This window comes from Phalaenopsis equestris, unplaced genomic scaffold (assembly GCF_001263595.1).
Source record: "Phalaenopsis equestris unplaced genomic scaffold, ASM126359v1 Scaffold000540, whole genome shotgun sequence".
NCBI lineage: Eukaryota > Viridiplantae > Streptophyta > Magnoliopsida > Asparagales > Orchidaceae > Phalaenopsis > Phalaenopsis equestris.
The window spans coordinates 2610861-2623689 of NW_018164980.1; the positions used below are offsets into that span (position 1 = coordinate 2610861).

The following is a 12829-nucleotide window of genomic DNA, read 5'->3' on the forward strand; positions in this document are numbered from 1 at the left end:
TTCCTTTTTATTAGTGATAAATTATCTCTCATTAAATTATAAACTTGATAATCCTTTCGCATAAAAAAATGATTATGCCAAGAATGCTAGTGATGGGCTTTTATCATCTCAACAGATATCAAGAAACAACCTAAAATCATATTGAAAAAAATAACTCTCCTTCTAAATAAATAAATGAAAGCTTAATTCAAATTAGTAATAAAGACATATTATAAACGTTTTTTTCTTCTCTTTAACTTTATTTCTACAAGAAGAAAAAAAAATTAAATCTCAAAATAGGCCCTCTGGCTATTCATGTGCGGCCAGTTTAGTCCCCATATATTATGTTTCTTCAATTTAATCTCTCCACTTATAAAAATGATTCAAAATTAGCCCTCATGTAAAAATAGTGACACAAAAGTAATCACATTTTAGCCCCACAATTATACAAAATTATCCTAATTTAATTCTTATGGGATCATTTTTGGATCAATTTTATATAGTCAAAAGAATGAATTAAAAAAAATATGAAACTTTGGGATTACACTAGCTACATAATTTTTTGGGGGATTATTTTGAAGTTTAGCCCCAAGCAAAATATGAAGCATATCTGCATATCTAGTAAACATGCTAGATACATTCAAGAAAGTCCTTGGGGAAGTGCTATGACGGTCGATATGGTTCATTAATTTATTGCATAGAACCATGATCGGAAATTACACTCCCATGCTGACACATTTAAAATTGTATATGCATAAACTCTTCTGATATGCTTGCAATTTTCTCCAAATGAATGAGACATTGATGTATCTCCGTGCACTTGGCATTCCCATTAATATACCAGGTTTGTTGTACAATTGTTCATACAAAATATTTAACTTAAAAATGACAGTAAAAATTGGCAAGTGACAGTACTATTTAGACTGTGAAATCTCTCATAAGTATAAACGTAATTCCTTTTAATCATGAGTTCATTCTCTCCTTATATGATTTAGCAATTTAAATAGATTGTTTATATAAATATAAAAAAAATTTAGCTCAATGCTTGCTCATGTGTGAAGCACATGATGTGAACTGGACACTTGCTTCATAAGTTCCCAAAAAATGAACAGAAAGAACAATGAATTTTCACCAAAAAGAATCATATAAATCACATAAAATGTAGCAAAAGTCACTGTAGAAAGGGAATTATGAGGAGCATTAAAAAAAAGATTTATGAGATTAAAAAGGCACCAAGAAATTACAAGCAAACAGAATTGCTTAGCTGCCCATGGGGGCCCACTAAAAGATTTCACATGTTTCCACAGTGCAATAGCCAGCACATGAAAATAAATGCATGGTAAACAAACCAAGAAGCAAAGGCCACAAATCATTAGCTTTCCTCAAAATTTAAGTATGAGAAAAACTTCAAAAAAGTAGCATGAACCATGCAAAGCTATGCACACGGACCTCAAAAGATAAAGAAGTGCTAGCAATACTCAATCATTAAAAGGGTCTTCAAAAATGAAACAGATTTTAGATTCTTCATATTAGCATAATTAAAACAAACATCACTAAAAGAATCCAAAGAAAGATTATCACAAGGAAAGGATGAATACTATTAGTTTCCATCAAGAAAATCCTGGTGGAGATGAGCAGATATCCAGTGACAAATGTAACTCAAGATTGACGAAGTTTGCATCAACAAAGAGTTAATACTTCTCCAAAATCAAGGCATTCTGTTTACGGTTATGGCATTTTTGCAGTAAAAATGTTACAGTGCCACAAAATTTACTCCAGAATGACTAGTCATGTGGTATATATCCTACTTTTTATGTGGTATGAACAACTCAACATTCAAAGCTTTAGGAAAAGCAGTACATATATGATGAGAGCACGTCATACCTTTGATATACATACTCGATATCATCAGCACTCAACTCAATCAACAAATTTGTGTTGAGGACTTCAGATATTCCCACAGAAAATGAATGTGTTCCTGCATTCTATACAATCATGGTAAAAATAATACTTCATAGAATAATAACTATTGATGTTAAAAAGAAAAACAACAACAATGACATACTGGATGTTGGTTTATCCTTTCAAATCTTCCCTCAATCACATATTGAGGTGGTTGGTTCCTGCTTATCCTGTTCTGGTCAGCCTGCAAGATAAAAGAATCATATTGGTAACTTTTGTATGACAAAAACATGCATGGAGAGGCAGACAAGAATTGGAGACCAATTGGAGAACAGTTGAGGGAGTTTATTACAACATTTGTGTGAAATTTATACATTCTTAGAAAAGTTTCTAATAGATAATCTACAAAAATCAGGGAACCAAAAATAGCTACATAACTAATTCCAATAGTACAGCTCACTGACGCTTTATTGTACAAGTGGGTAGCTCACGTGGATAGGTGAGATGGTAACAAGAATCCCATAAATTCATGAGGTTGAGGGAAAGGGAGGCTACCATTTGTATAAGAGGTAGGGATGGAGTCAGAGAAATTGTTCTGGGTTCAAGAGAGTGAAGGTCGAGGCAAAGAAAGTGTTGTGTATCCAGGAGGCAGAAGTTTGGGATGTTTTCACAACTTTGAATGAAACTAAATTGTTTATACTTTTGAATAATCCTGTGTTTGAATTTAATTTTTTTAGTATTCCAAAAGATCAAATTTAAATGATTGATATGTATCACTATGTCTATTAATATAAATTCCTAGTTGTATGCACGTTAGCTGAATGATAAATAAAAGGCTCAACTATCTTCTTTTCTACTCTTAAATCTTCTCCTCTCAAGGAGAAATCTCTTAAACCTTATTCCACTTCTTATTACCCTACCGTACATAATTATACTTCGGAGAAGAATGAATCTTATTTTTAGCAATCTTACATCATCATTTATATTCGATCATCAACAAACAATTACAAACATAAGTTTCATTTTTCTCGACACCATTGGTAGGCCATTCCCTCTCTAGTTTTCTTCACCTTTTGATTTTCGATCAACCCTCATACAATGAGAAATCCAAAGGACTAATCCCTTCATTTAAGATAATTACGCACAATTTGAATATCTATAAAAAACTTTGGATAAGAATTTCCAAGCATTTAACTACATTTGTGGATAGGCATGACTCACTCTTATTTTTCTACAAATAGGTGGCAAGATGATGTAAAAACCAATCTGGAAGCAACTTAATCACACACAAAAACAGATATATAGATATATAGATATATATATATATATAAGCGAATAATGTATATTTTTTTTTAGGAAAAGCTCGAGGGCTAATATATTAAAGAGGAAAAGATACATACATGTTGAATTAGAGGGCCTAAAAGAAGACCCAACTCACACAATACAACACACACAATTTCAAATAAAGCAAAGATACAAAAGGATTAAAAACTAAAAAGCCACTAACGGGCGCAAAAGTACTAGGGACGTCTCACTTTAGTCCTCCCTCTGCCTCTAGTTCTCGAGAAGGACCCAGCTAACAGATTGGTAAGGTGTGTATCATTACCCGAAGTAACCAAAATATTGTCCATCCGATTCCTAAGCTCAAGTAGTTCTCCATTCTTCTTCTTCCTCCTGGATGTGTAGACATGTCATTCCTCATCCGAGGATTGACTATCTGATTAATGGATTGTTCCAAAGGTGGTCGGGCAGGTGTAGGCTGGTGCACATCATGATCCCATGAGCCTGTGTAACATTAACATTTTGCTCGACTTAATGAGGCGGTAGCGAAACAGTAGAAGTATTGTCAACTGCAATATCAATGATAGGTTCTAGAGCAGGTGGGGTCTGAAGAATCTCCCTCGCCCCTACGATAGGGGTTCCAAAGATGGGAGAGCAACGACATTATGTGAAGACTGAATGGTTGACATATTGCCTATGAGGATAGTGACATCTTCAGGAGTATCCTTTTGATGATCAATAGTGTCAATAACTTGGGGCTAAACAGGAGGATCTGGCTTATCTGCCTCTGGCGGAGCGCTTTGCTTTTTTAGTCTGAGTTGGGGGTGTAGATAGTAGCATTGAGAACTGGAGTGGCCGAACATACGACAGTTTGAAAATACGAAGGAAAATGTTCAATCACTACCTTTTGCCAATATCCATGGTGTTGTGTGCCCAACCAAATCTCCTCAGAAACAGATAAAGTGATGTCTCTTTCAACAAGTACTCTGGCTTCAGATGGGCGGGAAAGATTAAAAATAGGAATGTTCATTTTAAGTGGCTTACCATAAGCTGAGGCAATAGATTACAACATTTTTTGTGTGAAATAATGAAATTTCAAACCAGGGAGACAAATCCAAACCGGAATGATTGGTGGTTCCGTCTGTGGGTCAAAATCGTCTGTGGGTCAAAATCCATCAAAATCCATAGATCATTTCAGAATTTTCATTGCTCTGTTATCAATCAAAATAATTCTTCTAGCAAATAAACGCGTGTAATCCTCGTCACTATTAAGTTGAATAAGAGTGTGTCTTTCATCTAAAAGTTCAATTTTTCACTCCCCAACAAGATGCATAAGCTCAAATTCCTTATGAATCAGCTCTATTTTGAAATGGCCATACAAAAATTTTCCGACCAAATTCAGACGACAGGAGGAAGCAAGTTGAATACTTTCAGCTTCTGTAAAAAAGATGGCAGGTTTCCCATTCTTCCTACCAGGTTTCTTGATGTCCTCCTCCCACTCAAACGAAGGAGTAAAAGAACACGATTTAGGTGTACCTGAGGCTTGGGCACCCGCAAGGGCAGCAGCATACGATCTATCCGAAGCCATCCCGAAAGATGGATGTGTAGAGAGCAAATTATGAAACCAAACAGGGAGCAAGGAGCGGAGGAAAGCCCCTCTGTGTGTTGTGCTGCAGACGGAAAGAAACAGATAGCGACAGGTAAGAGACGCCCCGAGCGCGACTTCTTGGGACGACGACGAGCCGCAGAAGCCCGCAACGAGTGAGAGCCGCAGCGAGCCTCAAAAGTCGCAGCAAGTGAGAGCCGTTGTATCGGGACGATGAAACCCGACGACACCTAGCCAGACGACATGTCGAGAGAGCCGAAGCGGGACGACGAAACAGGCCGCTGTAGAAATACTGGCGAAGAAGACGAAAAGGACGAAGACGAGACAGTTCTACGAACATGCAGTGAATAAAAAAATTCAGGGATCTCCATAGGCGAACCCTAGCGAATAATGTACATGATTAAATAAAATTTAGCATGCTTCAAAAGAAAGGATAGGCTTACATGATTGAAATGCTAAGATTTATTTAATAACATTTAATATTATGAAAATCTAAAATTTATATTTTATAAATGTAACAAATAATAAGGTGACCACATTATAAGAATTATAATATCTTAAGTTTTAAGTTAAAATAAAACTATTTAATTGTGTCAAAGCCATATATACATTAAAGTAATATATGTGTATAAACAAATATATTTAACACTGTCATTGTCGGTCCCAATCCCAAATGTGAAAAGTGGAGAGTTGCATTAGACATGAATCATTTTGAACATTGTGCAAGTGTAAGGGCGTCTCCTGGAAACGGCACAATGTATGACCTGAATACAGAGAAAAGTGCGCAAGAGCCATTACACCGACGCTCAGGTGTAGTGTCAAATAAGCAAGGTTTTCACATTACGAATGAATGCGGGTAAAGAAGTCGGTCCATGAAACTAAAAAAACTAATATTATGATAAGATATTGGAATATAGGTACTCTTAATGGTAAATTAATGGATTAGTTGATATTATGATGCATAAAAAGATTAATATCTTATGTATTTAAGAAACTAAATGCGTTGGAGAAAAGACTAAGGAGATTGATAACTTGGATTTTAAACTTTGGTATTATGGTAACAATCGCACTAGAAATAGTGTAGGTGTAATTATAGATAAAAGTTTGAAAGATAACATTGTAAAAATTAATAGAGTTGGAGATAGAATTATAGCCCTTAAAATTATTATTGATACAAAGATTTTTAATATTATAAGTGCTTATGCTCCTCAAGTAGGTTTAGAAGATTTCATACAAATGATATCTCTTGAAGAAAGAATTTTTATTGAAGTATATTTAATTAGACACAATGATACATTTTAAAGAAAGAATTTTTATTGGAGGAGTGTTAAATGATATTCATGGTGGCTACGATTTTGGAGTGATTAATAAAGAAGATAGAATCATTTTAGATTTTGCTTTAACGTATGATTTTATTATTACTAATACTTTATTTAATAAAAAAAAAGAGCATCTTATTACTTATAAGAATGGATCTAATAAAACACAAATTAATTATTTTCTTATGAGAAGAAGAGATCGTCGATATTATAAAGATTATAAGGTCATTCCAAGTGAGGATTTAAGTACCCAACATTGAGTCACATTAGTAAAAAAAAGTTGAGGAGACTTTAAAGAAAACCAAGAGAGGAAAGTCTGTAGGATCTCATGATGTCCCAATTGAAGTGTGGAAAGTTTTAAGAGAAGTGGGAGTTTCTTGGCTTACTAAACTCTTTAATATTATTTTAAAAACTAAGAAGATGTCTGAGGAGTGGAGGAAGAGTATTTTGGGCCCCATTCTTAGGAATAAAGGGGATGCACAAGTGTGTGCAAATTATAGAGGAATTAAGTTGATGAGTCATACGTTAAAATTATGGGAGAGGGTAATTGAACATAGGTTAAGACGTACTACAAATATTTCTCATAATAAATTTAGATTTATGTTGGGCAGGTCTACAATGAAAGCTATACATTTATACATTTATTGAGCTATACATTTATTGAGAGGTTTAATGGAGAAGTTTAGAGATAATAAGGAGGATCTACATTTGATTTTTATTGATTTAGAAAAATCTTACAATAAAATCCAAGAGATATCCTTTGGAGAGTTCTTGAGAAAAAAGTATTGATATAACATATTCAAGTCATTAAGGATATGTATACTAGAGTTGTTACTTGTGTTTGAACTGAAGGAGGATTGACTAATTTTTTTCCTATTTCTGTTGGATTACATCAGGGATCGGCTTTAAGCCCATATATTTTTGCTTTAGTTAGGATGGTCTTATTGGACATTTACAGGAGGATGTACCTTGGTGTATGTTTTTTGCTGATGATTCCTTCTCATGGATAAGACGAGAGAAAAATCTTAGAAAAAACTTGAATTATGGAGGTCTACATTGGAGTTTAAAGGCCTTCATTTGAGCAGAACTAAAATTGAATACATGGAATGTAATTTTAGTAATAGTCGCTCTAGTGACAGAAGTGTAGCTTTGGGTGATCAAATTATTAAAAGGTGTGAACGATTTAGATATCTTGGGTCTGTTGTTCAAAGCGATGGGGATATAGATAGAGATGTTAATAGTAGAATTCAAGTTGATTGGTTGAAGTGGAGGAATTTTCGGGCTTTGTGTGATAAGAAAGTATCGCTTAGATTGAAAGGAAAATTTTATAAGATGGTGGTGAAACCTAAAATGCTCTATGGTGCTGAATGTTGGCCTTTAAAAGAGAAGCATAATATCAAGTTAAGTGTTGTCGAGATGAGAATGATTAGGTGGATGAGTGGCTTTACACTTAGAGACAAAATGCAAAATGAATATCTTCGTGATAGGGTTGGTGTAGCTCCAGTGACAAACAAAACTAGAGAGAGTCTTCTTAGATGGTTTGGTCACATTAAACATCGACCATCTGATGATTCGATTACATTAGGGATCGGCTTTCAAAAGATGGGTAAAGTAATTAAATTTTTACTTTTATAACAGTTGTAAAAAAATGTAAATTTGAATGGATTTGTTTAAATGAATAGTTGGCACTTTTATATTATGGAATATTTTAAGAATATTTATTCAAATTTTTATCCAAGTAGGAAAAATGTTTAAAATGTTAGAAATTTCTCTATTTGTTAATTTGTTCCTACCATGATATTGCAAGCTCCTGGGCCTCGTGACATAATCCCTTGCAAGAATATACAAGCTTCTTCTATAGAGAATTTCACAATGTAGATATTAAACATATATGTTAAGATTTTCCTAGCTTGAATTTAGCTAATAGAGGATAACAATTTATTTACCAAATCTGTTCAAACCAAAATCATTTTTAAAACTTCAAATCTTCCAAATTTTACAGAAATCTTATCCAAGCCTTTTAAGATATCTACTTTGAATTTTAAACCAGTTGTTGATAAATTTATCATCCATAACTCAGCACAAACTATAAGTTTAAAGACTAAGTTCTTAAACAAGAATGACTAAATACATACAAACAATTGAACACAAATGAATTTCGCCACAGCCAAACATTACACAAAAAAAAACAAGTCTTACAACATTATTTAAAAAAAAACAAAAACAAAAAAAAATCTGAAAATGGTGAAGTAGAATTTTAAAATTTTGGGTAGAAAACTATGTTTTTTGTGATACCAAAACATATTTTTGTTAAACATGTACTACAAAAACTAGAATGCATCTCACCGAAGTGAATAATCAATGGAAAGGTGTAACATGGGAATCATAATCAGTCAAAGATAATAAACAATAGAGAATCTGACACGGGGTTCCCTCTAAAAGCTGAACCCCCCAACATTTCCTGCCATCCCTCTGCTATTTATATGTGTTTTTAGGTCTTAGGGTTTCAGCTTAAGTTATTTTCTAATTTCAGCTTGTGAGCTTAAGTTATTTTCTAATTTCAGCTTGTGAGGACAGCCGCCGCCATCCTGGTTTGCCTTTCAAGGGCTGTATCCGATGGATAGGCTGGTACTCCGGCTATATCCCTTTCCTCCAGTGGTGTTTATCCTCGACTCCCCTCTCCACCGCAACCCTCCCTTCACTACCACCATCCATCCCCCCACTGCAACTGCAAGACAGCACCCTCTGGGCAGTTTCCTGCACCGCTGTTCCTGCTGCCATCACCCAGCAGGGATTTTTCCTGCAGTCCGCCAACCGCAGTCCATCTTCCCAGCAATACCACAACTCCACCCTTCCAGCAATACCTTCCACCCTGCCACTCCTTCCCGTGCATCCCTACTGTCTTGACGCTTGCTGCCGTGAACCTCAAAGCCTACCGTCCTCCCGCTTCCAGCAACCATATCAAGCCTTCCCCTCAACCCGTATCTCCACGTCCAGCCAGCTGCTGCCATTCCCTACAGGAATCCCCAACTGCCGCCATATCCTCATTCCTATCTTCCTGCAGCACTGCCCAAAACTTCCACCCTCTACTCCTGTGGCCACAGCTTCCAACCAACCTGCTCTGCCGCTGTCCAGCCACCACTCATGAAATTTGTTGTAACTAATTTCAATTTCAACTTCAATAATAATATTTGTGTTTCTTTTGTGGTTTGAGTTTCCTTCTCCGGTATCAAAATCTAAATTCGTTTGAGAAAAACAATCCTCCTAGCAAAGTATGACATACTCTTATATCTAAAACTTACGGAAATTTTCTTAGTATCACAAATAAATGCTAAAATTAACTGAAACATGTACATAAAGAAGAAATTAAATGGCAGTAATTTACAAGTTGATAAAGAAAAAAGACTTCCGAATACTAACTTCCCAAAAATGCCACAGTTGATTATGCAAGCAACTCCATAATGGCGATGAGCAAAAGTTTGGCTGGCTTCTGTATGCTTCATAACCAATACCAATTTTGTTGCATTCAAGACCATCAAAAGTAAAACGCACTCTCTCTAGTAGCATCCACTTTGAGAAGTTTTTCCCAAGATTTTCTGGATGACCTGCAGCACCCTTTACCAGAATAAATTTTAAGCCTGAATATGACATAGAAAGATCAAAACATTTTTTGTCCTACAAAATTAGCATGAATATGGAAAATGCTTATCATCAAGAAGCAATACACTAAACATCCTGTTTTACATTACACAAATGCATGATCAGGCTCCACAATATTTCCTTATGTACTCTGAAACTTAAAACAAAAATGAGAAGAAAAAAAGAAGGATCGCTGCTTTCTTTTATCTATAGAATGCTTCATTTTACTTTGTTAAGCATATACTCATAGCAGCGATATTCTGAGCAGCTACAGAACAAATCATAAAAATTCTTCAAAATAGATTAGTGCATATCAGGAAAAGAAAAGCTGAAAATCTCATTGAGATAGATAGAGGAAAAGATCTGTAAAGTATATTGCACTCTTATTGAAAGATGAAGCAAATGGCTACAAAAGTTAAAACAGAAATTTCATAATATGACAAAAAGTGGTAAATTGACTTTAAAAATAATTTACAAACTAACGAATCAAAAGTGATCAACATACTAATCTTGGTGTAACAAGGTAAAAGTCTTCAAAGGACGGGATGCTTGTATAACCAACAAAATCACCAACAAGGTTAACTCTTAGAAAGTTGTCTTTTGACAGTACTGTTCTGTTTTCAGGACCCATCACAACCTCCTGCAGTCAAAATATTCCAGATGATATAAGTGGATGAAAATATTGAACTCGACAAGCAGCAGAACACAGAACGAATTTACATAGTAGAACACAAAATGAATTTGCATTTCTATTATAAGATCTAGATCACAGAGAATAAAAAAGGTACATGGTGCCCTATGTAGAACTAAAGCAAGAATTATGTGTGACATTATTAGTTGAATTTGTCACGACCCGGCCTAGAGTTTGGAATTAACCAAGATGGGTACACATAGTCGAACGTTGTGAAATAAATTTTCTATATTCATCTATAGTTTAATAGATGAAAGAGTCACTAAACAATTTAAAATAAATAAATTAATTAAAATTACCTCGTTGATGATTGTCCTCGTTTTCTATAAACGTTTTCCCTTAATCTCATAAACTTTACCTAAAAAGTTAGATTAACATAATAATGAGTTAACAAGTCAATGAATACTAATACTTCTAAACTACAACATTACAAGAAAAAGAAATAACAATATTCATGTCAGTTAATTATCTTTATAAATCAATATAAACATTTGACATGCTATTTAAAAAGAATTTGTATCATTATTATATTAATATCATTTCATACTTATACAACCATCGCAGGAGGTATCATTTAGAAATTGTGTCAATTAAGATACATCAATATCAATATTCATTTTCATTTACATGCACAGGTATATTAGTGTTCCCCCACTAGGACAATCAAGGAGGTATTCCATCATAGCAAAATATGCACATACAAGCATTTAAAATAGTAAATCTCATTCTTATCATATTATTCAATAATATGTAATATGCATTTAAATAACACGTCAATATCAGTGACATACACTCAATATGATGAAAATGAAATTGAAGAGCCAATAAGATCTACCTAATAAAGTCTTAGAGCAAATCCAACTTAGGATAAAATCAAAGTTACTTATAATTTAAAGTATACGTACTCACCTTGTTGCTGACTAATTTGTTCTTTGCCTCGACGTCGACTATTCTAAAGTGAAATCCTAACATAAACATGATATAAAATTAAATTTATTTATTATTCTAACAATTAAATTTCATTATTAATTAAGCATTAAATTAAATTTCCATTATTTTATTATGCTTATTTTTCTATTCAAAAATTTTTATTATATTATTATTATTTTACATATATATATATATATATATATATATATATATATGAGAAAGCCCAAGGGCTAATATATTAAAAAGAAAGAAAGATACAGATAGACTGTATGAGAAGACACAAGCATGACACCTTATCCACACGATAAACACCACATGTAAATGGTTCTAAGAAAAGAAAATACAAAAAAATACATGAGAGCCTAAAAACTAAAAGTGCCAAAACAAGTAGTATAAGGTAGTTAGAGAGCGTCCCAATTTTGCCTTATCTCTGTCTTTAGTTCTAGGAAAGGAGCCGGCTAACAAACTGGTAAGAAGAGTGACATTGTCAGTGGTAACTAATGTATCGTCCAACAAGTTCCTGAGCTCGAGTCGGCCTCCATTCTTCTTCTTCCTCCTGAAATAGACCTGTCATTCCTCATCCGAAAACTGACTTATCTAATCAGTGGATTGGTCAAAACTGTGTCGTACATGAGTAGGTTATTGAACATTGGAAGCAACTACTTGTTATACCAGTTGATCTTTTATTGGATCAAAGGAGCACTCTCGTGTGCCTTAACATGTAAATGAGTCTTCTTCAATAACAATAAGTGGTATAGACATGTTTGGATCATTACTTGTAATATGGGGAGATGTTTCATGAAGCTCCAAAGTACCATGCTCCAAACCAGCAGCTGGAATAGAGTATTCGAAAATAGGAGCTTCCAGGGGTAGAATGACTTGAGTATGATGTTCTTCATTAAGAACAGTATCAGTAAGATGAGCAGAGGTATATGCGGTGTTGGAAAGAGGGTCGGGTTGCACCTTCTCAGCAAGGATGATAGGTGGCAAGGCGTCCACCCTAAATTCAGTATGAATAGATTTTTGAACAGGTTGATGATCTTTAGCAATATCCGGTCTCAGATGAGGATGCAAGCGATAGCAAATAGTAGAATTGTGGCCAAACATATTACAATGAGAACAATAAGAAGGGTGTAGTTCTATTTCAACCTTTTGCAATACTCGTTATGAGTGGTTCTAATCCATACCTCATAATCCATACCTCATCCGATATTTCTCTCAACTAACACACAAGCCATAGAGGGTCTGGTGACAGCAAGCGTAGGACTATCAATGGTGACAGCAAGCGTAGGAGCGTAGGACTATCAACCTTGAGATGCTTACCGTAAGCAGTTGCTAAGGAGTAGAAAATTTCCAAGTTGAACATATGTATTTTTAACCCCGAAAACTTTATCCAAACATAAATGACAAGAGACTCCGCTTTTGGATCAAAATTGACAGTCCGCTTTTGATTACCTTATGAAAAAAAATACGAATGTAATC

At 34.4% G+C, this 12829-nt stretch overlaps 1 protein-coding gene across 2 annotated transcripts in view; it reads right to left on the minus strand.

Moving 5' to 3' along the window:
• Positions 1-12829, minus strand: part of LOC110028979 (protein HAPLESS 2) — a 112954-nt gene that overhangs the window by 50546 nt on the left and 49579 nt on the right. For both annotated transcript variants that reach the window (XM_020731070.1, XM_020731069.1), the window contains exons 8-11: positions 10232-10366; positions 9508-9702; positions 2045-2125; positions 1864-1964 (exon numbers count right to left, since the gene is read on the minus strand). In XM_020731070.1, coding sequence (XP_020586729.1) covers positions 1864-1964; positions 2045-2125; positions 9508-9702; positions 10232-10366 — 512 coding nt within the window. The remainder of the gene's footprint in view (positions 1-1863; positions 1965-2044; positions 2126-9507; positions 9703-10231; positions 10367-12829) is intronic.